This window comes from Rhinopithecus bieti, unplaced genomic scaffold (assembly GCF_001698545.2).
Source record: "Rhinopithecus bieti isolate Rb0 unplaced genomic scaffold, ASM169854v2 scaffold_15436, whole genome shotgun sequence".
Classification (NCBI taxonomy): Eukaryota; Metazoa; Chordata; class Mammalia; order Primates; family Cercopithecidae; genus Rhinopithecus; species Rhinopithecus bieti.
This window is the reverse complement of record NW_016808313.1, coordinates 905,896-931,896: the sequence shown is the minus strand read 5'-3', so window position 1 is coordinate 931,896 and position 26,001 is coordinate 905,896. Positions and strand designations below refer to the sequence as shown.

The following is a 26,001-nucleotide window of genomic DNA, read 5'->3' as shown; positions in this document are numbered from 1 at the left end:
CCTACTGCAGCATCCAGGGTCTCCACTTGGGGCTGGAAGGTGTCAACTCAGGTGGTAACTGCTTTTCAGAACCACTGACTGACACCTATCAGTAATGCTGACTTGTACAATTTAGAAAATAGAATCGTCAGTCATTTCTATTTGTTTGATGAATAACTCTTTAAAAATCACCATTAAAAAAAGACATTTCACATCAAACAAACAGAGATTGAGAATTAGGAGTGAAGAACACGAGGGCCTGCTGCCCTGAGTTTCAAGACACTAACAGAAGATTTGGGTCCCACCTTTGGTTGAGAATCATCGAATTAGAGCATAGTTATTTCTCAACTGGAGGAGGTTCCAGGCTGTGGATATATTGAGCTTACAGGAAGTAAGCAAAATCAGAGGAAGAAGTCTATGTGCATCAGTTGGATGCACACAAATCTCCAGATTTGCAGTTGTTATCCACCCACCCTGGCAATCTCACGTACCCACAAGCCTCAAAGCAGTTGATATCCTGTGTCCGAGGGACTGGAGGAGCGTAAACCACGAGCTTCTTGAAGTCGGAGCCCATATCTGGTTCATCCAAGGTCCCAGGATCCAGCTCATTCCTGTCACCTTGGAGGTACTTGAGCAGTAATTTGTTTGATTGCACTGAGCGTTCCTCAGAGGGCCTGTTTGTGGAGACCACCTCTATGTGGCCCCTTGGCTGCCAGGCCCTGTCAGCTACAGGACGCTTCTTCCCCAGGTACCAGTCACCAACCAGACTTTTCCCAGCACCCGGAGCCTTTGTCACCGGTAATGCTGGCTTCCTGGGGACATACCAGGCTGGGTCCAGGAAACTCTGGCTTGATGCCAGTGTAGTTTTGCTTGTTTAGAATTGTCAGATTTGAAAAGGCAGATTTGACAGTTTTTTGAAGTGGATATGGAAGAGGTGGCAGAGAGAACAGCCTTCTACCCAACAGCATGCTGGCTGTGGTACAACTTGTAACTGGAATGCAGGGGGAAAGAGAGCACATACAGGGAATTGGCTGCCTGGCTGAGAACAGGAAGCTGAGGCAGAGATCCTTGGATCTCATCAGCCTATATCTTCCTTCCCTCCTTGATTCTTTATTATATTGCTCTTAAGAAATATTGGAACAGATAGTTAGTGTCAGAGGCCCTGTGAGGTTGTGTGGGGAACCGCCTTTCAGGAGTTCACAGTCTTGCTGGCAAGATGGTAGGTGTGCCCTGGCGTGTCCTGAGATGCCCCACGACTGTGGTCTAGGCAGTACGTGCCCTGGTGGCTCAGAGGCTTAGAGATCATTTTTGGCTTTTCTCATCAGGGCAGATTTCATAAAGGATTTTGAGCTGAGATTTAAAATGAAATAGGACTGTAGTAAGTGGATTTCTGTGGCTAAGACAGAAGAGGGCATTCTATCACCGAATACAGTGGCTCTAACCATGATGGTGGAAAGAGCTAATGGGAAAGGACCAGATTTAGAGAAATTAAAAGAAATTAGGAAATCAATAGAAAAAAACTTCCTTCCATTACTCATATCTGATTGTTTTCTTCTTGGCCAGACTAACAGTGTGCCTTCGGCATCAGAAGAGACTGTGTGTGTGTGTATGTGTGTGTGTGTGTGTGTGCGTGCATGCACAGAATACATATCACATCCATGTAGCTGCCTGTTATGAAAAGGATTCAGAACTGCAATATTGGAGAGGACTAAAGTGTCCGAGAGTTAAAGATCTAGAGTTCAGTCTTGGCTGTGTCTCATTTGCTTTCATTTTGGGGAAATGTGCTTTGCTTTTATAATCTTCAATTATCTGCTATGTAAGTTTGGAACATTACTTCACGTTTTATAAGGTGATGTAATTCAGTGCGTGCAAGTACTTTATGAACAAATAAAAGGTGTAACTCTGATGCTCTCAGGAAGCAAGCACTTTGCTGTTCTCCTAAAACTGCATAGCTGACTTGGGAATGAGGCGGGGAGAGCTGGTCTCTCTTTTCTAACCCTTCTGGTAGGATGTGGTAAAGACTTAGCTCCTGGGCAATAGAACACTCTGCATGGAGGTTTGTGCCTACAAATCAAACAAAGAGATCAGCCAGAGAGAGCCTGTCCTTTTGCACACCTTGTGCCTTTCCCCAAACCACCTGCCTCTCTGCTTTCTGTCTTGTTCTTTATCTATTTCTCTCTCTCAGCTCAGCTTTGGGCCCCTGGACTGTTGTCCAAATCTGAAGACCACCCTCCCTGTAGATCTGCCCTCCTCCCCTCCCCACCTGCCCCTACCTGTGGAAGTTTGAATCTGAGCAGAGGCATTCCCCCAGCACGACCCTGGACACTTGAGACTGTCCGCCCGCTTGGAGAACCAGTCCTTGGTGAAGAAAGAGTGCCCTCTAGTGGGCATTGACTGGAGCTGCTCCGGACCCACGTCGCTCAGCCAAGGACAAAACACCCCGCACACAGCCCTCCCACTAAGGATGATCTTGACTATGCCTTTGGGTTTGGTTTGTTTTTTCTCCTTGTGTGAAGAAAAGAAAGAAAGAACAGCAGGAGACAAATGGTGAGAGCAGCTGCCACAATGCTGTGACAGTCCCCTTATCTTAGGAGTTTTACCGAAGAATTAACCCCAGGGCGAGCGATAGCAGCAAGGTACATGTGACATCAGAAGCTTTTTAAAGGGCTTGTGACAATTCCTGTATAAATCACCTACCTGTCTCAACTGGTCTCTTCCATAATTGGGTGGATTTGTGAGAAGGAAACTCCTTCTATAAGAATTGTTACCAAATGGGTTAAAGATATTCATGGGTGCAGCCCCTCTGCAGATTGCATATCCACTGCAATCAATGACATTTTTTGGGTAGTGGACATGTCCAGGCCTGCCTGGCCATTAAAACCCTATATGCATGGGGACACACAGGGGATTTGGCCCTTTAAAACCTATTTCACAGAAAAGCTGCTGGGGTGGGGAGGGAAGAAATGAGGAGGAGGGAGAGAGCGCAGGGCACCCATCAGGGAAGCAGGAACCTGATCATATGTGATGGTTGCTGGATTAGGTAACAGCTCCGCTGGTTGAAATTGGATCTTGGAGGATGAGTGTTAACATCTCTGGTGTCCTGGCGAAAGGTTCATTCGAGTCTTGCATGGTGCTGCAGAGATAAAAAGGAGCTTTTAAATAATCATTTTGTCTCCTACTTACCAGAGTACTGGCTTCAAGCAATAAATAGGTAGCATCAGTTCTGCTTAGACATATCACCCTTTTCATTTATTTATTTAATGTTGGTGGGAGTTTTTTTAACCACCAAGCTGAACAGTTTCTGTATCAGTGAAGCCCAACACCCATTCTTAATAGTGGTATATTTGGATTCTCCTTGTGCTGGCTATAAATATGAGCATGCAAGGTTGCTTATTGGGCCATCTCTGCCCCCTCCAAGCATTACAGACACAGCCCAAATCCACCAAAACTGAATTTTCTATGCAAAATAGTGCAAGATGAAGGTTTTCTTTTAAGGTTTTTCCTTGTTCATATTGTTCCTTAAAAAAAATTTTTTTTGGGTTCTTGCACAATCATTTTCTATTTTCATAATTTGAGTATAATTTAAAGGGTGTAATTTGGAAATGACTGTTGTTTTTTCCCCCCTTTTCTTTTCATTCTTTTATTTTCTTCAGCTCTCTGATTTGGGACCTATTTATGTGTCCCGGACTCTGAGTGTAAATGCAAGCAACATTTATGCTGTGGTGCACTGTGTCTATCTTATCAATTTCTAATTGGCCACATTTAGAAACTAAGTCTATTAACTCATAGTGAATTCAGATTTCTTTTTAAGGAGTATTTGTTTGCAAGATTCATAAAATGATATAAAAGCTAAGCGAAATGCTAACACTTTCTTGCCCCACCCGACCCACCGCCGCTGGGCTCAATTAAATGTATCCTTCATAGCTGAAAGAAAAGAGTCAGTATGCTTTATGCTTTAAGCTCTGCAACCCTCCTGAAACTTCCATGGCAGGCAGGGGCTTGCAGTCTATCCTTTCAGTGTTCTTTGCCAGCCTTGACAATTTTCTTTCTTATGTTATTTAAAATCAGTTAGATTTGAAGGCCAAGAAAAATATTAATTAAGAGGTGTGTAGAGTTTGTGTGGAATTGTTTGTGCTTCCCATTGATTGTTTTAAAAAGATGGAGCAGAGGCGTGAAACCGAGAGGGGCTGGAAAGAGGACATAGTCTCAGAGGTAAATATTAGGTACATGGGAAATATTGATAGTGACGTGTGCGTGATCACCTGCGTAGCTCCTGGAGGAGCCAGGACCAGAACTGTCTCTCTGCCTCGCCTCTCCCGTCTTTCATACCTCACTGAGTTTAGCTGGAGGAATAAGCTGATGGAATGAATGAGGCCGCTTGGGGTACCCGTGCGATTTGGAGAAGGTGGGATACTTGATGTCACCTCAAGTAGGCAGTGCTTAAGCTAGTCCTGGCAAGGCAAGTCCTGACCGTTAATAAGACATCATTCTTTTTTGCTTCGCTGTTGTTGTTGAGACCAGAGGTCGTCCTAAGATCTCTCAGTGTTGGGCCGCATGCAGGACCCGGTGGCTTTGGAGCAGCCAGGTGGACCCACGTGAAGGCATTAACACCCGGCCAAAGGGTTACCAGCCTCAGCATCGCGGAGAATGTTCCTACCAGCCGTGGGGGCTTACAGCCTTTTCTGAAGGAAGTATATCGGACATGAGATTCAATAGAGTGAATGAGAGAATGGAATTTTGCCCCAGCACAATGTTTTGAATAATTGAGCTAAAGTGAAAGAACTGTATTTATTAATGGCTCAGAGGAGATTCTTTTTTTTTTCTCCTTTGTAAATGACCCATAAATATCTTTGTTGATAAAACTATTAAATTTATCATATAAAGAGAAACACCGATAAACCCCACGTAGAGGTGAGGAAGGAGGGGCTGCTGGGAGCTGCTGCCAGATGCTTGGACTCACTGATTCTTTTCGGCGCCTTTAGGTCCTGGTATTCAGGGAATGGTTACACAGCCATCTACTTTCTTAAGGAAACCTTTGTTAGCGGCAATTTGTTCTTCAGAGTGCTTTGGAGATTTGAGTAAATAAAATTGAGAATAACGTGACTAAATCCTTATTATTCAAAGATCAGCTAAAGGAGCAGTTTCCCATTCAGTCTCCTGAGCCTACAAAAGAAGGATTTTGTTGAAAAAAAGTCCACAAAATAAACCTCAATGATCTCCTAACCTTTTGCCATCACTACTGTAGCAATTTTGTTTTTGTGTAGCAGAATATTACACATTCAGGTTTGAAGAGAGAAGATCATGACCTGATAGCGTTGTGGTTTGTGTCTAGGGTGCAGGCTTCCTTCTTTTCTCCTTCCCAGCTACTTGCTCTCCCTCCTCCCTCCCTCTCCTTCCCTTACTCTCATCCTTTTTTACTTCATCACGGAGCCCAAGCTTCTGCTCTGCACCTTTTGTCCTCTTTGCTCCTTATGGCCACCTCTGGTCCACATGGCTCACCATTCCGTTGGATGGTCTCGTGTTTTGTGAGAGCCATACTGTAGTTTCCCTTTTGGCCTAGGAATTGGGATTTCTTCTGAGCAACGTTCAGAGTTGGTTCTTGTGCTGCCTGTTGGCAGCCAGGAGCGTGTGGGCACAGCCAGCAGTTATGCTGGTATTATATGTGATGGAACACTCAGACATCTAGACATACCCTCATTGAACTCATCTTCACCTTCCCTGTCACAACCCGCAGCCCTGCTTTGCCAGGGCCGGGGAGACACCTGGAACTGGCACCGTCCCCCTGGGGCTCACCGGATGCACCCTGCCATGAAACAGCTCTTGACTCTGCTCTGGTGTGCGAATGTCCACCAGGGACTTAGACCCTGCCACCTCCATCCCCCAAATGTGAGCCAACACCGGACCCCTCTCCTCTGCCTTTAATCACTTCCTCTTTCCCACCCTACCCACACGTTCTTTTCAATTTCTTAAAAATTGAAAACACTTTTTATGTTCCCTCTTAACAAAGACTTGGCTGCTGACAACTGAACTGGATTTAGATGAGTGATTTATTTTATGGGAGGTTGTCTGAAGGGGTAGTAAAAAAAAGACTGTCTCGCTCTTCTGCTGATTTACTAAATCACTGGATCTCCTTCAGTCCAAATCACCACCAAGGGTCCTGGTGTTTTAATAAAAAGCAGCCATCTCATTGATCTGAGACGCCATCCTACCAGAGTACTGGCTTCCCCGAATCCCTGGAGACAGCTTGTTAAAAGGACCTCACCCTTGTTTCCAACAGGACAGAGTCCTTATCACTCAGAACAGATAGATCTCAATTTTTGGAGCTAAACGACCCTGCTCAAGGGCCAATTTGTCTTCTTGCTATGTTAGACCTCACTCTCTGCTAGTCCACAGGAAAGGTCTTAAGATTTCATTCCAAATGTACTGGATTTATGTACCTTAGGTGATTTTGGAAATGACAAATTTAAACTGATCAAACATTGCAAAGAAAGGCAATGAGTGCAAAACCACAAACTTACAGAAATTTAAAATGAGAAAGAGGGAAATGCTTTTCCTTAAACTGAAATTAGTATGGGGTTAAAAGTAAAAAATATATTTTGTTATAATTACATTTTCTAATTGAAAATTTTATTGTGGTAAACATATATATGATAGAATTTACCTTTTTTTTTGGGACGGAGTCTTGCTCTGTTGCCCAGCTGGAGTGCAGTGAGTGGTGCAATCTTGGCTCACTGCAACCTCCACCTCCTGGGTTCAAGGTATTCCCCTCCCTCAGCCTCCCGAGTAGCTGGGACTACAGGCGTGCGCCACCAGGCCTGGCTAATTTTTTGTATTTTAGTAGAGATGGGGTTTCAACATGTTTGCCAGGATGGTCTCGATCTCCTGACCTTGTGTTCCACCCGCCTCAGCCTCCTAAAGTGCTGGGATTACAGGTGTGAGCCACCGTGCCCGGCCGAATTTACCATTTTAAACTATTTCTAAGTGTACAGTTGAGTGACATTAAGTACATTTGTATTATTTTGCAGCCATCTCAAAAACTCAGCTTCCCAAAGTGAAATTCTGTGCTCATTAAACAATAGCTCCCCACTCCTCCCCGCAACTCATGGTACCCATTATTCTACTTTCTGCCTCTTACAAATTTGATTATTCTAGATTCCACATACAAGTGGAGTGTAATTTTGGAAGAAAGCAAGTACCTCCTTCATTTGCTTACCCTCTCAGTTTCTCTTTTTCCAGCCTTTCTTCTATTCCTCAAATGGCATCTTGCAAGTAATTTAGCAGCTTATTTAGCCAAAGAACACAAATGTGTTTTGTTTTTTAATTTTCTTTCTTGGGTTACTATTAACGCTGTCTTCCCTTTGTCCTTTTCTGTAGTTTTGAGTATCCGAGGAGCCCAGGAGGAGGAGCCCACAGACCCCCAGCTGATGCGGCTGGACAACATGCTGTTAGCGGAAGGCGTGGCCGGACCTGAGAAGGGAGGAGGGTCGGCGGCGGCAGCGGCAGCGGCGGCGGCTTCTGGAGGGGCAGGTTCAGACAACTCAGTGGAACATTCAGATTACAGAGCCAAACTCTCACAGATCAGACAAATCTACCATACGGAGCTGGAGAAATACGAGCAGGTAACCAGAACCACCTAGGGCTCAGCACCCAGGTCATTTAGGAAAGGGTGGAGGAAGCACAACCCCGGGGCTTGTAGAGACGAGCGGCTCACCTTTCCCAGGTGCTGGCGTCCTTGTGCCCGGCATCCCCTGCCCGGCCACAGAGCCCTGGCCAAACTTGAGTCTGCCAAGTCCTGGTCTCAACTGTTCAAAACCTAGGCGTTCAACGGAGGTAAAGGCATTAAAAAATGTGCGACGCTGTAAGTGATGATTTCAAGGAAACATGAATCGTGCATAGAAGGAACACTCCATGCCTGGACTCCAGAATGTGTGCCTGTAATGGGCAGTCCTGGCTCTCACCCGGGCGCTGTAGGTGATCAGCAGAGTCACCAGATAACCTGCAAGAAGGTGGGAGGTTTTTCTCTGGCCCTTGTGTTTTCCTTATTTATTAGGAGGATTATATTTTTCTGGGTGCTCATAGTATCCTATGGGCAAGTGTTTAAAACTTGGCCCTAGAGCCCCTCACTTTACCCAGACTCAGTTCAAATGAGAGTCAAACATACTCCCTCTTTTACCTAATATATGGTATGGAATATGATACACATCATCCTTTGTAAAAAGGTTGTTAAAGGGTTCAGGAGACCCATGGAGCCAGACAAACTGGGATTCTAATCCGGGCACTCCACGGATGGTCTGTGGGACTCAGTGTTCTGCATACTCAATTCTGAAAGCTGATGTGTGGCACAGATCTGTGCATTTGGAGTCACAGATGTGAAGGACCATAAAACTTACATAAAGAAAAGGGCAAGAAAGGCTGTTAACTACAAAGCAATACATGTAGGGGCTCCTGATTATAACAGAACCCCTCTCTAATAGAGAGCCCCCATCCCATCCTCCCCACAAACACATACACACATCTGTATAGCAACGCTAGTTCCTCTGGTTAGTGTAAGCATGCTACTTTATCAGGAGTTCTTTTTTTTTTTTTTTTTTTTTTGAGACAGAGTCTTGCTCTGACGCCCAAACTGGAGTGCAGTGGCTGGATCTCAGCTCACTGCAAGCTCCGCCTTTCGGGTTCATGCCATTCTCCTGCCTCAGCCTCCTGAGTAGCTGGGACTATAGGCGCCCACCACCTTGCCTGGCTTTTTTTTTGTATTTTTTAGTAGAGACAGGGTTTCACCATGTTAGCCAGGATGGTCTCGATCTCCTGACCTTGTGATCCGCCCGTCTCGGCCTCCCAAAGTGCTGGGATTACAGGCTTGAGCCACCGCGCCTGGCCTATCAGGAGTTCTTTAACAGCAGCTTTTCATTTAGATAATAGGTAAGTTTGTTGTTACCTCTTGTGATGCAACATTGTACTGAAGTTCTCCATTACCTTACTCTCATTAAATCATTCCCTTCCCTTCTTTTCTTCCTTCCTTCTCTCTTTCTTTCTTTCTTTTTCTCTCTCTCTCTTTCTTTCTTTCCTTCTTTCTTTCTCTCTCTCTCTCTTTCTGTCTCTCTCTCTCTCTTTCTTTCTTTCTTTCTTTTTTGAGATGGGGTCTCACTCTGTCACCCAGGCTGGAGTGCAGTGGCACGATCTCTGCTCACTGCAACCTCCATGTCCCAGGTTCAAGCAATTCTCCTACCTCAGCCTCCTGAGTAGCTGGGATGACAGGCAGGCGCTACCATACCCAGCTAATCTTTGTATTTTTAGTAGAGACAGGGTTTCACTATGTTGGCCAGGCTGGTCTCAAACTCCTGACCTCAAGTGATCCGCCTGCTTCGGCCTTCCAAAGTGCTGGGATTACAGGCATGAGCCACCACACCCGGCCCCTTCCTTTTTAAAAGCCAAAAAAGAAGAGAGAGAAAAAGTGGAAGGTAGAAGACCCTGTGCAGTCCACTCATAACTAGGTAGAAGGCAAATGCAAACTTAATAGAAAATTTAAATTTTAAAATAGAAATAGGCATTTTAAAATTTAAAGTGAATAAAGTTTCATTACTGTACTCCTATCTACCTTTGGAATGGATTTCTACAAAATCCTGTCTTTTATGAGGGCAAAAAAATTGCTGTGAAGCCAAGAATAGTGAAATTTGACCATCAGACAAGGTGTAGGGAGGGTGAAGGGGAGGAAAATGAAAGCAAGCTGTGGTAAGAAGCTGTGAGTCATCCTCCTTTGCCTTCTTGGGAAAGAACAAATGTTCTTGCCACAGTGTTGGCTCCTATAGACATTTCCCCAGATCCCAGGCAATGCGGAGCTCAGAGAGCTGGCTGAACTCGGACAGTTTCCCCAACCATGACCATCGTTTAGAATTTGCAGTCTGCTCTAACCTAAAAGGGTAACTTTGGAAGGCAAATGGGGACAGACCTCTCGCTGACCTCTTGGGTTCTTATTACCCAATGTTCTTCCTACTTCGCCTGCACCGATAACCCTGTCCTCTGGCATAGCAAGCTGTCCTCAGATTTGTCCTCCAGGTTAACTCATGCCAAAGAACAGGACACAAGACAAGCCCAGAGTGTGACTTCCTTCACTAAATCATAACTGCAATGGATGTTAGGTTGGGAGGTGTTGAAAACTGTCTTTAGTCTGAGCTCAGGTTGCCAGCAACATAGAACTGCTTCCTTGATTTAAACCTTCTGATCATTCTTCCATCCTCATCCAAAATGACTAAAAATTATGACAGCTGTAGTACATTTCAATAGCATGTCACCAATCACAAAACACTGTGGCTGACATAATGGTACTTGCTCCTCAAGGCAATTTTGAGATTGGGCACCCAGGACAGGTACTGCCATCCTCTCCCTTTTGATACAGGTGAGGAAATGGAGATGAAAGAGGTTAAGATGTGGTGGAGGTCACACATTTAATGAGGGAGAGAATTTGCCCTGGAATCCAGGGTTTGACCCTTACCCCAAGGGCTCTTATTAGAACAATGCCTGACTCCACTTTGTAAGAAGAGAATGTGGATGTCTTTCAGCAATGGAGTAGCCAGGTTGTCCTCTCTGTTACTTCCTTGGACTAGATTACTGGCACCTAAGAGAGGGTTGTGATAAGAATATTCTCTTCAGAAACTTCTTGTGGGTACTTACCTATTCTAAACAATAAAGGTGTTGGAAATTGAGAACTTAAAATCTTCATCAGTAAAGAAGCCAATTATGTTCAGGGTGAAAGTTGTGGTAGTCATCTGTGTTTATTATTTTTTAAAATGCTAAAGTGTCATCTATTTGTTTATATGGGTATTGTCTAGTTAAGAAGTGAATACTGCTTAATATATTTTGGATGCTTAATAACTTATTAATATTAGTTGTGTTGTTAATTATAGTAAACAGCAGATTGTAGGGAAATTATGCTATTAACCTTCTAGCTAGTGTGTCTGAGAGATATATCTTCTTCATTTTCCTGTAACAGTTCCTTATGGGGATTTTTTAAAAATAGAAAACCTTGGTCAAGTGAAAGTGTCAGTATTTTAGTAGTACCTACCTGAAATTACCAAATTGATTACTTAATAATTAATTCTGTTGTTTTATTTTTGGCATGGTGATGGCAGATAACTACACAATAATTAGCTGTTGTAGCTCACCCTCACCCCTATCCCTCCAAAAACAAAACAAAACAAAAAACTACCTGAATCAGCCATTGTTTCACCCTGAGGTCATTAAATAAAGAAATCGTCAGGAGACTTTTTTTTTTTTGAGGTGGAGTCTCGCTCTGTTGCCCAGGCTGGAGTGCAATGGCACGATCTCAGCTCACTGCAACCTCCACCTAGGGTTCAAGCGATTCTCCTGCCTCAGCCTCCCGAGTAGCTGGGATTATAGGTACGTGCCACCACGCCCGGCGGCTCATTTTTTGTATTTTTAGTAGAGACGAGGTTTCACCATGTTAGCCAGGATGGTCTCGATCTCCTGATGTGGTCCGCCCGCCTCAGCCTCCCAAAGTACTAGGATTACAGGCGTGAGCCACCGCGCCCGGCACTATAAGGTATTTAAGAGCTGGCATATTATAATAGATAAAACCATGATGTCAGAAACCTGAATTTTATTCCAAGATCTACTTAAAAAAAAAAAAAATCTTGTGGTTTTGTAGGATTTTTTAGCTTTTGTAAATAATGCCATTGGGGAATTGACAGGACTAAATCTCTAATGTTGAACTGAACTGGGTTAATTCAGTTCATAGCTAAGACAGCCCTAAGATCCCAGTTACTTTTGTTGATGAGATTGGCAGCCAAATCCAGTCTCATCCTTGGATCTCAATCCAATCTGTCTTTTTGAAGGAGTCAAGGAAGAAGATAGGTCTTATAGTTCAGGATGTAAACTTAAACCTTAGAGGAGACTTTTGAAAGGCTTCGCTTTCATTGTCTGCTTCCAGAAACAGTGTTGCCCTGTAACCTGGGAGGCCTATTCGAAATCCCTCTGCCCTATGGAGGCAGCCTGAGCTCCCAGAAAGTAACTGTTTTTTTTGTTGTTGTTGTTTTGTTTTTTTTTTTAATGACAGCCTACAGTACAGTCTCCTCTGCTGAGAAACATTCAGCATGTGAGGGTTTTATTTAATTAACAGTTGTAACCCCAAGTACTCACATTCCTGTCACATTGTGAGTGCCTGTCCTGTGGGAAGTAGCCCAGCTTCTTTAGGTACAAGGCTTGAGGGAAGTGAGGAGGAGGTATGGATAGCTCCTTCCTTCCCAGGTACTGGAAAAATCTGGATCATTATGCTTTGTCCATCTGAAACGGACTTGGAACTCTGCTCTGCCCTCTGTTGTGTGTTCCTCAGCAGCTGTTTAGCAGCTGCTTTGCTCCACCTCAGCAGTGGGTGAAACAACTCCACTGTCTGTTTCTTGAAGAGCAGAAAGGGCCCCGGGATACAGTGCCCTGAATAAACATCAGATATTGTGAGTATTTTTATTCACCATAATGAAGCACATTATTATTAGCCGAGCACTGTGGCTTCCCAGCTGAGAGCTGGTGCACTTGACAATCCTCCCTCACATCCAGCCCCTCCTCTCTTTAAGCCCAGACGAGGTGGGGAGGCTGCAGCCCTGTGGGAGGTTATTTCTCTAGAAAGGCGGCTGGGATGCTTGCTATGTGCCTAGCCCTCCACTCTCCATCCTGTGGTCTCCAAATTTCAGTGAACTTGCTGCCAGGTTTTATTTCCTTCTCTTGGTTGTACAGTTCTGGGTGCTGGGGTTGGCTAGGGAATGAACTTACTATATAGATCTCATGTTTATATAGCACTTTTCCATGGAGACTGGAGAGTAACATGCTATAAGGACCCAATCTTCTATGGGTATGTCTTCTGTATAGGCCCGTAGAGTAGAAAGGAGGTATTTATCACCACCTTTACTTTTACCAAGAGGGAAATTGAACTCTGGAGAAGTTTACCCGGTTATTGATATATCTAAATATGCTGGATTTCTAAGTTATCTATATTTTGAAGAGATAATTGTGACATGTGTTTGTAGGGCCAGGCACACATATAGTAACTCATTTAATCCTTACTATACCTTATGAGGTGGGTGTTGTCATCTCCGTTTCACAAATTAGAGAAACGAGGCACAGATACATTAAGTAACTTTGAAGATCCCACAGCCAAGTGAGTCCCAGAGGCAGGAGCTGTGAACCCAGGCTGTGCTCTCACTTAGCCTCTCTGCTGTGTTTCTGTGAGGGATTTGCTCAGTCTGCAGGTCATAGCACAGGAGTGTGGGTGCCGTTAACCTTGCTGGAGGGTCAGGAGTGATAAAAGCCACTTTTGGGTGAATTAAATGAGGCACTGAGTAGTGAAAGGATGTGCTCAAATATTCACGGAGGCGGGGGCAAAAACCCAGGCCTCCCACTCACCAGTGTAGACACAGCCCAGTGGATGCACCTGCCTATGTACCTTTGGCCAACCAACCTCAAAGGATTTCTTAGGTGAATAATCAGTAAATGTGTACTATTGTTATTGTTACCGTGTTATCGACACATATGACAACGGCAGTGCAATGTTATCAATAACGAGCGTGTTTCTGCCGTTAATAAGTTGGAGCAGGCCAGGCGCGGTGGCTCATGCCTGTAATCCCAGCACTTTGGGAGGCCGAGACGGGCGGATCACGAGGTCAGGAGATGGAGACCATTCTGGCTAACACAGTGAAACCCCGTCTCTACTAAAAAATACAAAAAGCTAGCCGGGCAAGGTGGCGGGTACCTGTAGTCCCAGCTACTCGGGAGGCTGAGGCAGGAGAATGGCGTGAACCCGGGAGGCGGAGCTTGCAGTGAGCTGAGATCGTGCCAGTGCACTCCAGCCTGGGCGACAGAGCGAGACTCTGTCTCAAAAAAAAAAAAAAAAAAAAAAAAGTTGGAGCAATTGAGTCTTTAGTTCTTTAACTCTCAAAGCATCATCTTGCCTTTTTTGTTGTGAATCTAATACAGTTTTACAGTATTGTTTTGAGTAAATCTGTGAATAGATGTTTTACTGAATGCTCAGCTAAGGAAACCAGACTATGGATGCTAAGTAAGTCATAGTAACTAAAAGACACGGCAGGAGTTTTCAGAGGATTAAGTTCAGACTTACCCCAGAGGCCCTGGCCTAAAATAGGAAGGGCTCAGGCGCTACTTCTGCCTCTTCATGTTTGCTGTGTGCCTGTGGAAATGTCCCTTTACCTCTCTGGGCCACAGTTTTTCTCCCTGTTAAATAAGGAGGTGGGGAAATACGATTTTCAACGCTACCTCTGGAGCTGATGATATGCTAGTTTATGACCTGAGAATTTTTATTGCTGCAGGGATAGTTCCTGAATCCTCTCAATCATGTTTTTATGCTGTTTCTGTAAGACTCCTGGGGACAGATTCCTTTTGTGTTACAGACATAGTGGATCTTCAGAAGGCCAGAGCAGGAGAGGAAGTTCTTATAATAAAACTTGAAACAGAAATAGATGGATGAGAAATCTCCCAGAAGAGTTATCAAAGCTTTTAATTCCATGATTCCATTTAAACTCTTTTGGCTGTTTATGCATTCTAAAATTGAGTATTTGGAAGCACTCCTATATCAGAAATAATGAGCAAGGCAGAAAGCACATGATACATTTGACCCCAAACTCTCTTTGACTGTTAACTTTGGGACAAAGGGTGGTGTAGTGTGTTTTATACTAGAAGTCATATTCTTACATTTTACTGTGGTAAAATCATGGAAAAAAAATTAAGATAAAATGATTAAGAATTTTTTTTATGTCTTAAAAATCTTCAGCATTATCGCCAAAACTTAGAGCCACAGGGGCTGAAATGGACGTCTACCACAAACTATCTTAGTCTTCTTTATTTGCACAAGTCTCTGGAAAAGCCCACACGATCCTTGTGTCATAGACTTGATACGCGTTGAGGCTTGGACCCCCAATGACTGTGTTTATTGTCTTGCCGTTCCAGGCCTGCAACGAGTTCACCACCCACGTGATGAATCTCCTGCGAGAGCAAAGCCGGACCAGGCCCATCTCCCCAAAGGAGATTGAGCGGATGGTCAGCATCATCCACCGCAAGTTCAGCTCCATCCAGATGCAGCTCAAGCAGAGCACGTGCGAGGCTGTGATGATCCTGCGTTCCCGATTTCTGGATGCGCGGTAAGTCCCCCATGGGGCTGTCCTGCTATCTGTGGGAGTCACTGATCTGGGGCTAGAGTCCATAGCTGGCCACCCTTATAGGCTCTAGTTTCACCCCATCAACGCTGAACCAAATGGTACCCTGAGAATGGTTCTGCAAGACTAGATAGGTCATTGGTTTCACACAGTACCAGGAAAATACATGGTTGCATGAGATGATCTTTATCACTATGTTATGCACTGTGGGTAGCGGCAAGGAGGACTTAGGTACAGTGAGACTTTTTTTCTTTTCATAGCACTAGGTACCTCTCTTATAGATGCATCTTATAACTATGGGCCTGCAGCTGTCTTACTAGCATTCTATCATGACAGGCTCTCTTCAATAAAGTTTATTCCATTTGCTTGGAAATTGGGATCTTTTCCACCCTGTAGATGGACAGAGCGTGCACTCAATGCAACAAATATTTCTAAGTAAATTGCTGTCTCTGGGCTAATTTTAGGAGTGCAGAAATGAATAAGACATGGCACTTTGGACATAGAGGGACAAGGAGATGGTCTAACATGGTTTGATGGTTTCCATCTGGCATTGCTGCTCATGTCCTTACTTGTGAGTTCAGAGCATTGAGTTGAAGAAACCATGGATAGAAAGGACCTTTAAAAGAGGACAAGAACTGAGAACACAGAACAAGTGTCATCTCTTGGGTCCCCTACTCTCTAGACCGATAGATTTATGTGAATCCCTTTGATTCCTTTTGCTTCTGTTATCTAGCCTGTAAAATAGTAATAGTCATATCTTTCATCTACTCTAGAAGAATATTTTGAAAATTCATCTAGCAAATACATTTTGAGTTTGGGTATGCTTTGTGATCTAGAATTTGTCTTAAATTTGTCATCTGTGAATTCAGATACCATTCATATTTAAATTCTTGATAATAATCCCAATCTGTTATTTTTATCGTTAGGACGTTAGATATGTCAGGGTCAGTGTACCACTTCACAATCTATAATTTTGTCTCTTTTCAATCAGATAAAATGATTTATTACTCCTCTTGAATTTTTTCACCCCTGAGATCATGTTTTATTCAGCTCTCCTACCTGCATTTCTCTCTGTCTTCACAATTGTGGTCTTTACAGTCCTTGAACCTCTTTAAAACGCCCTGGCATCTTCTCCTCACTCCCTTTAGTCAATGTGTTTTGGGTTGCATGGACTAGAACACGAGAATGCCGGCTAGCAAAATGTAACTCTGTGCCAGTAGAATTCCATAGAATAAGTCAAGAGAAAGTAAAAACGAAGGTAGTTTTCCCCAACTGAGTATAGTAATGGAGTGGAAATAGGCAAAATCACCCTAAAGCAGGATCCTCTGTGCCTCTCCCTCACCCATGGCTTGCTGTCTGCCTGGCTTCTTTAATACAGCCTGTTCTGCATAGTACAAAGTGCAAGTGACTGGTGGCCTCTGTTTGGGTCCTTCCTCTGTGCCACTGCCACCCTGCGTGTATTGCTTATATCTCCATGGTAACTCCTCTAGTTAAAATGCTGGAGTTAGTATTTATGTTGGCAGGTATTGAAAAAAAAAAAAAAAAAGAACAGTTGGCTCCAGACTGAGTTCTTTTCAAGAAAGTAAGCAGAGAGACGGGAGGAGCAGAATTAATTGTCTCACTGGATATCTTCTGTCAGTAATTCCACTGTGCCCAGTTGAAGGTCAGACTCTAACAGACACAAAGCTTGGAGAGCTTTGTACACAAGCTTCTTTCACTTCCACCGGCCTTTGCCTAGAGTGTACCAGTTGGCACCAGACAGACAGTCACTTTAAGACAGGGTCTTTTTCTTACTTTGGTTACAACCTTTGAATCACTGCTTCTGAGCCAAGATTCAAAACGTAAACAACTAACCTATTGTCACTGTTACTATCATTTCATTTTGGGGGTATATTTATTACCAGTGAACGAACATGACCCCAGATTCCAGCCTAAGGCTGAGCAAATGGCCTTCTCAGTTCAAAAGCAAATGTTTGCCAGACATCCTGATTGGGGAATTCATATCAGTGCCTCCAGCGTCACTAACTGTAATTGGGAGAGATAGCTAAGCAAACTTAGTAAGAAAGACACACTCACTGCAGATATTCACATGCTCCTGTAAACCATGCATCTGATGGGCAGGGCCTCACCAAAAAAGATTTCATGGAAGACAAATAAAATACAAAGAGGACTTGATTTAGTAATAAGATTAGTCTTTGTAATCTAATAGATGTGTAGAATTGAGTGTTCCTACTTCGTTGTGGAACACGCATTGTATTAGCTTTCTATTGCTGCGTAGCAGATTACCACAAATTAAGCAGCTTAAAACAACACAAGTTTATTATTGCACGGTTTCTGTTGCTCAGGGGCCTGGGCATGGCTTAGCTGGATCCTCTGCCCTAGTCACAGGGAATCTGTAATCAAGCTTATAAGCTGAGCCTGTGATCTCATCTGAGGCTCAGGGTCTCCTTCCAAGCTTGTTCTGGTTGTTGGCAGAATTCATTTCCTTCTCATTGTAGGACCGAGGGCCTCAGTTCCTAGAGGCTGCCCTTCTCAATAGGCAGTTCACAATTTGGCTGCCTGTTTTCTTCCTGAGGGCCAGTAGGAGAAACCTTCCATTTTAAGGCTTTAATCGAATCTTCCCTTTCATTTACTCAAAGTCAGCTGATGAGGAACCTAATCATATTTCCTATGCCATCCACTCACAGGCAAGGTGTGTACACCACGGTCTACAGTTCTGGAATTCTGTCCACCACACTCCTCAACTCCTCTCTGGGCCCAGGTTTATCCCACTCAAGTCATTTCCTGTCTCTCTTCCTTAGATTGACTTAACTGTACCAGGAAGGTTTAACTTAAAAATTCCATTCATTCATTCATTCAACATTTCTCATATCATGCTATATACCAACCATTGTGCCATACAACTTGGTAAGTTTATTATCAGGACTATAAATAACTTTTTTTTTTTTTTTTTTTTAGGTTAAAAGAGGGAGAGAACTTATAAACTATCTAACTGATTTTCAAGCAGTAATCTTAACTGTTTTTCTATAACATTTTGCTGGAAATAACAGTAACGTAAACAGATAATCAAAAGTACATCTGTATACTTCACTGCAATAGAGGGGATTACATAAAGTGTATTGCCAGGAGGATGGCAAGAAAGAGGAAAGGACATCCAAGAAGGTCTAGTCTAGTAATACTGGCACTCTACTTAGATTTACTGGTTTATCTAACTGAGCTCTTACTATCTGCCTAATGTTATAGTAGCCACTGGAACATCAAAGATGAAAAAAGTGCATATAAATGTGGGTGCTACCTTCAAAGAGCTCATAATCTCATAGGACAAATACTGTTCCAACTACACATACCACCACATGTTACACATTCAGTTCATTCATCTACCTACTCCACCTGAAGGAAAGGATCCAGAGAGAGGGCGGAAAAATACGGAGTCTCAGAGGAGCAGGATGTTTGCCAAACAGAAGGAATGACAGCAAAACAAAACAATGTAATTCTACTTCAGCAAGCATTCCTTACTTGAGTGCTTACTATGTGTTAGACACAAGGGTTTCAAAGATGAGTGAGATCTGTCCTCTGCCTTTGAGGAATTTGCTGTTTAGTTGGGGAGACATATGTAAATCTGTGGCGGATGTTGTGGGAGAGAAAGACGCAGGGTGGTGTGAAGAGCCACAGGAGCATGAAAGCCACGAGTCTTTGGGGAATGCAGAGGCATATGATGTGGCTAGATGAAATTGTTCAGAGCATGTGTAGGATTGAGGGGAAATGAGGCACTAGGGATAGGAAAGATCCACTGAAAAACCTTAACTGTACCAGTGAAGATTTTAAATTTATCCTATCAAACAGCAGAAACCCTCAGAGCTATTTAAAGAAGAAGTATGGGAAGTTATCACATAAAATTGCACTGGATTCAAGTTCTGGCTACAACTCTGATGACCTTTATGACCCTGTGACTCATTTTCCCAAGATTTGGTTTTCTTACCTGTAAAATGTGGATAATCCTGTAAATAGGAATAAATCTTACTATAGTATCTGGCATATAATATCCACATCATAATTCAGCTATCATAATGATTACTGTGTTATATATTACTGTTATATGATATACTATTGTACATTGTTGTTTATATACACATTATTATTAAATTTTATAATGATTAGTGATATCATATCTATGGTTTAGAAAGATTACTCTAGTGAGTCTCTTGAAGATGAGCTGGACTGGAGCAAAGACAATGTAAAGAACAATTGTTGAAGCCTGTGCTCCTCAGACTGGTGCCGCACAGAACAAATTGAAATACTTTTCACGTTTTACATAAGTATTCCAAAGAAAATATTCTTATTTTAAGATAAACATTGGTATATTATAGAGTGGACTCAAACAAGAGGTTCCAAAGATATTTTATGTTTTTGATGGTGTCCCCAGAGCTACAATCTTTTTCCAAGAGGGCTTCTTGGGAAAGCATTGATCTAGTGTTGCTCTGGTATATAGCTATTTGATTTTAAGTTAACTGAATACTAAATTAAAATGAATAAACATTTAAAAATTAGCTATCTAGTTACAGTAGCCACATTGCAGCTGCTCAGTAGCCACACATAGCCAGTGACTACTGCATTGGACAGCAGAGATATAGAACATTTCACTCATTGCACAAAGTACTCTTGGACAGCACTAGTCATACGGTCGTACAATAGGCAGCAGCTCCTCTTCGCTCAGTTCACAAATAGCAGCACAGTTAGAATGAAACAAAAGAGGTTGATTTGAAAGTGTAGAACTGGCAGGACTTGCTTAGGAGGCAATCATTTGATGAAGGTAAGAAAGCAGGAAGAGTTGAGAAACTCCTAGTTTCTAGCACATGCTAGGTACTCAAATCTTTGAATGAATGAATGAAGGAAGGAAGGAAGGAACAAATTAGCAAATATAATGAACTATGTCTGTAGTAATGTCACTAAATAATAAGGCTAACAAGGAAAATAGAGCTGATTTGGGTAAAATGTGATCTTAGTTTTGGAAACAGTTTGTCTGAAGATGCTTGGAGTCTGCAGTCATAAATGGGCCAATGGCTCTTAGCAGAGGTATTAGGGCAGGAGATAACAAATTTGGTAGTTAGCAGTGTATGTCTGTGATGTCTGCACATCTCACTATCATGAGTCTTTTATAAAAAACTTCCCCTGTGGACCCTGTGCTTCAAAAATTTTCTGTCCCTAGAACACCATGTTTATCCAGTAATATTTAATTAACTTCCAAATTTCTTAAATTCAAAACCTTGATGCCCAACTCACAAAGCTACTGATTGGCTTGAAATCACAAATGTTAACTCAGCAAGGTGATAATACTTCAAGCCAAAGCAAAGAAACCAGGCGTCGCAGTTAGCTCAACCTTATTGTAGAAAGGTGTTATTTTCACTAGGTTTCTTGAAATTCTGAAAAATCCTGATCCTAGGATTTCAAACACCCTAGATTAAGACAGCTACTAAAAGAGGTGATAAGCGAGTCCATCAGAGTAGATGAGACCACCTAGGGAAGATTGCACATCACAAGGAGAGAAGAGCTGGGAACAGCTGTCTGCACCATCCGCATACCACCAGCTCATTCCAGAGAGGTTTCCTTTGAGCTCAATTGGAAGAGTCCCAAAAAATACACAGTAATGCTAATGCAAACAACTGAATGAGGGAACGGAGGCTCTCCCAATTAGGGAGCCTTCAGGGTCCAGTTCCCCAGGCCTAAAACAACAGTCTTCTTCAGGCAAAGAAGAAAGAGAAGCCAAAGGTTATCTAAAGCCTGGCCTGCAGACTGTGTTAGTCACTTGGCTACCTTCTTCAAATTCCCATCATGCAAGAGCTTTTAACACATGCCCACTTTGCAGTTGGGCTTTTAAATCCAATCTGTACAATTTCTGATGCTGAGTGACCCAGAAACTCAGCATGATTTAGGAGAGTGACTTGGGCTTGGCATAATCTGGACAGATGTGGTTAATACCTGTGGACAGATGGTGTTCATCCGGTAAAATCAGGCACTTTATTGTGTTAATTAATCCAAGCGGGACCCTGAAAATACAATATTAGCTGAATTTCCTGTCTAGCAAGGCCATCAGTGTTTTCTGTTGGCTAAATTGGGAAATCCTATATCCTGGCATAATCAGGGATGTTCTGGAAATTTTTTCCATAAGGAAAAGCTTTTAATAAAAGCAAGAGAGGCAAAAGTGCTAAGCAAGCTAATTTAAAGATGAAGGACCCACAACTTTAAGGAGGGCCAGCCAGCCCCTGCAATGAGCCTGCAACGCCCTCAACTATCCACAGGCCTTCATTGTCAGGAAGCGATAAAGTGATTCTCACTTTAAATTAGTTCACTTAGCACTTTTGCTTTTTTAAGGCAGAAAAATGCTTTTATTCAAAAAAAGTGATTTTCTTCTTTTTGGCAACCTGTATATGAAAAAGAATTCTGTGGGCTTTTGTTTTACCATTTAGCAGCTGTTCTTGCTTAAGAAGTATCACTTTTCTCCTTTTGAGGGAGGTCAAGCTGTTGGGGGTTAATTTCAGTCAGTCCTGTGCCCTCTTCTCCAGATGCCTTTTAAAATGTTACGTGCATTTACATGGGGGTAGAATGGAAAGAACATGATAATTTATTTTTAACTTATGGCTGCAGAATCTCTGTGTAATTGTGAGGAGCTAATTTGTATAGAAGAGAGAGACTGGGTTTTGTAGTCGGTCAGACCTGAATTAATACCTTGGCTCTGTTACATACAAGCTGAGTGACCTTTGAGCTCTGTTCTTTATCGGTAAATACAAATAATCATATCTACCTCAGTAGTTGTGAAAAATGAATAACTTGAATTGATTGCCAAGAGGGAGGGGTAAGGCCCAGTGCCTGGAACCTGGTAAGAAGAAAGACCAAGCTGTAGCACCTGCCATGTGTTGGGCACTGTGCTGAATGCTGTCTTTGTGTGGTCTCATCTCTTCCCTACTCTCACCCTGTGAAGTCAGTATGACCCTCTTCACTTTCATTGAAGAAGCTGGTCAAAATCACCCAGCTGATATTCAATTGACCCAGGATTCAAAACCAAGATGGGGCTGGGCACAGTGGCTCACACCTGTAATCCCAGCACTTTGGGAGGCCGAGGCAGGAAGATTATGAGGTCATGAGTTAGAGACCAACCTAGCCAATATGATGAAACCCCATCTCTACTAAAAATACAAAAATTAGCCAGGTGTGGTGGTGTGTGCCTGTAATCCCAGCTAAACAAGAGGCTGAGGCAGGAGAATCGCTTGAACCCGGGAGGTGGAGGTTCAAGTGAGCCAAGATCACACCACTGCACTCCAGCCTGGGTGACAGAGTGAACAAACCAAGATGGCCCGAATTTTGAAACTTTATAGTCCTCACTACTCCACAAAAATATCCGTGACCACTCCTCTGTTCGGTGCCCAGATGCTACACAATGAAGTATTGAGCAAATGCTTTTAGTTACGGTTTTGGCATCCAGCCCCTTTCGGTAAATATGCTCCAATTCACCTTTTGCTCAAAAATTTGTCTTCTCCCAGAAGTAGATTCTATTCTCTCCCACTTTATGTTTATTTGGTGTGAGCCTTTTTGTTACTGTTTCCTTTCTCTTTACAAAGGCGGAAGAGACGGAATTTCAACAAGCAAGCGACAGAAATCCTGAATGAATATTTCTATTCCCATCTCAGCAACCCTTACCCCAGTGAGGAAGCCAAAGAGGAGTTAGCCAAGAAGTGTGGCATCACAGTCTCCCAGGTAAGCAGCCCCTCAAAAGCCTCAGCCTGTAGCCTGGCCATGGTGGGGCCTCCAGGGCAGGCTCTTGGAGGTCTTGCTTTACTGGACATTCATGCCTTGCAAGTTCCATCAGCTGTAGCCTTAAAATATCAAGGTAAGCACTTGATGTGTATGTGTATAAGTGAGTTTCTAGGTAAGTACTTGGCAAAACTTGAGAAGGACCAGCAGAAGGAAGAGAAGAATAAGTAGAGTACAGTGTAAAAACAGGCTTAGGGTTCTTTCCAATGAGCACTCCTTTGCTTCAAATGGGTAAGGTTTCTAAAGTGTACTAGGGAAGTTACCTGCATTCCTCATGCTGTTGTTTCAAACTCAGTCAATTCCTTAGCCATTTTTTGCCCAACCCGGGAACTTTTTAAGAGTCAGTGAATGGAACTGGTTGTTATATAGCCTTTTAAATGAAAGGAACTTAAATGTCTCCTCTTGATGTGCTGACTCTATAACTGATGGAGTATAGGAATTTTAACATGTCACTGCGATTACATTGGAATGGTTGAATAAAATGTCACTGAATGCCCCCTTCCCCCAAAGAGCAATAACCATAACAGGTGGTGTCTGTTGACTTGGAAAGATACATGATATAAAATTGTTATAGGCCTAGAGTTTTCAACATGAATATGAAGCAGAAAAGTAGGCAATATTTATACATACGTACATTTTGTCCGCTCAAAAGACCCACCCAAACTTCTTATTCAGTCTGAACCTCAAATACCACCACTGGTTTCTAATTGAGACGTATAGTGATAGTTCTGAAATCTGTCGGAGAAAGTTTTTCTTAGAATTTTGTCACATGCAGGAGAATTAAATGTACAGGTATTTCCATTAAAACTGGGGAGGGGAGGAAGTAGTGAAGACTACTGTAGTGAGAAATTTCACTTACCACTTTTCAAATGAAGTAGATGCTCCTTTATATAAACTAAGCATCTGTACCGCCTTGAATTGAATCCTGATTTCTGTTGATCCCTGCAGGGTGCTGATACCATCAACCTGTGTTTACCTATACAGAATTAGGTCCAGTCAGAATATAGAGCTCCACAAAAGGTATTGACAATGAAGGGATTGCCTGAGCCTCCCCAACAAACTAAGATGATTTTACAGCAGCAAATATCCTTGAAAACATTCTTTCAGATAAAGCAAAAGAATTGACTCCTTTTAACTTGGGCCTTCCTTAGGTGCTTTGACCCAGCTGAAGGTCATTTTCAGTCTTGACAATTCTGGGAAACTGGAATGTCAGTGGTGAAATTCAAGTAGCCTAGTTTTTTCTAGGGCTATCACCATTCTTGTCCAAAGCTAGACCCCTTGTCCACAAAAAAAGGGAATTAATGCTTTTTGATACTTGCTGCATGTTTAAGGAATGCTTCTAGGTATGGACCACAAACAAGGAGCAAATATTAAATCAGTGAATTTTATCCTGGAACCTTCTGCTTTTAAAGTAGAATTAAATTACTGCTGTCTGACTTCCAAGTGTGGAATTCAGAATTTCAACTCCCTGTTGAAGGTAAAAGGAGTTCTCCTGGAGGTAATTTGTAGTATAGCTGGATACAAGTTAAAATCCTGATCTGTTCCCACAACCTTCACTTCCTTCATTATGGAAACTCAAGGTACAAATAGTGTGTCCATTAAAATGCTTATTTACATATTGTGTCACGTTTCCCTTTCCTCTGCCCATGCCAGAGTCATGCCATTCTTTCTTCCCCATCACATCTGTCTCTCCCCAAAGCAACTAAGTTACCATTGTTAAGCAAGTCCAATGGGAGACAATATAATATGATATCATAGAAAGAGCATTAAGCAAGGAGCATATTTTTGACAAGAGTCAACTGTGGGATCCTAGGGAACTCATTCTTTCTTTTTGGGTCTTAGTTGCCCCATCTACTAATCATGGTTTGTTGGATCACATGATTTATTCAGTCTTTCTCCTAGTTCCCAAAGCCAGGGAATACCTCTTGAACTGTATCATTATTGTCTTTTTTTGAAGTCACAAATTCTTTTGAAATCTACTAAAAGCTATTGAAATCCCATGACCCAAAACAAAGATATGCTGCCCATACACCCAAATCCATCTGAAATCCACCTGTTGACTGTATCTAAAGAGCCCTTTTTCTATACCAGAGCTACTCGAAGTGTGATCCACAGAAGGCAGCATCAGCATCCCCTGGGAGCCTGTTAGAAATGTAAATTCTTGAGTGTCACCTTAATTCTGATTCAGAATCTTTGAGGGTGAAATCTGTAATAGAAATTTGTTTTAACGACTTCCCCATGAACACTTAACTTTGAAAAGCAACGCTCTATATGCTTTATCTGAGTGATCTGTTCCATGCTCACAGCTACAAATAATACCTCCATTTGAATACCTGATGGAACTTCTCTCCTGCAGCACCAAACTCATGTATTTTACTTCCCAATGGACTTCATCGTGGCTCTGCCCAGAGCTTCTTCAAAATTAACTTATTCGAAATGTGAATCAAACTCTTCCTATAAAACCTACTATTCTTTCTGTATTTTATGTCTCATTCTGTGTCTGTTATCTATACATCCCTAGTACCTAATGCATATTAGGCCCTTAGTCCATGACTGTTGAATAATTAGTTCATTCATGATAACACTGTATACATTGTCCAGATCATTGTCTGTTGGACAATGCAGGAAGTCCCTGAACTGACCTAGCACTTTCCTACCAGTTCCATTCTTGTCATTTAGAAGGGAATCACTCCCACAACATGTCCCCTCTCTACCCCCTTCAGCTTATATTTTTTTTTCACAGATAATTGGACCTCAGGTATTTCTTCTTCAAAAGTCCTCCCAAATTGCCTTCATCTTTTTCCCTTTTCTTTCAGCTTGTGCAGTTATCTGAGAAAAAAATCTCCTTACCTTTTTTCTTCTTTTGCTATCCCATAAATCAAAAAGCAACCATAATTATGACCGATTCCTACGAATAGTGAGTTATATCAAGAAAAACATAAATTTCAAAGTGAAACTAGATATGCAGTGATCCTCAAATACACCCAAAAGTGTCCTTCCTCCTCCAGTTTACCTCTTTTTCTGTAGACATCAGCATTTACAA

The 26,001-nt window shown here is 42.6% G+C and overlaps 1 protein-coding gene across 2 annotated transcripts in view; it reads left to right on the top strand.

Annotated features, from left to right (window-relative positions):
• The window catches only part of PBX1 (PBX homeobox 1), a 295,354-nt gene that overhangs the window by 227,457 nt on the left and 41,896 nt on the right, over positions 1 to 26,001 (top strand). For both annotated transcript variants that reach the window (XM_017886424.1, XM_017886423.1), the window contains exons 3-5: positions 7,354 to 7,598; positions 14,947 to 15,137; positions 22,766 to 22,901. In XM_017886424.1, coding sequence (XP_017741913.1) covers positions 7,354 to 7,598; positions 14,947 to 15,137; positions 22,766 to 22,901 — 572 coding nt within the window. The remainder of the gene's footprint in view (positions 1 to 7,353; positions 7,599 to 14,946; positions 15,138 to 22,765; positions 22,902 to 26,001) is intronic.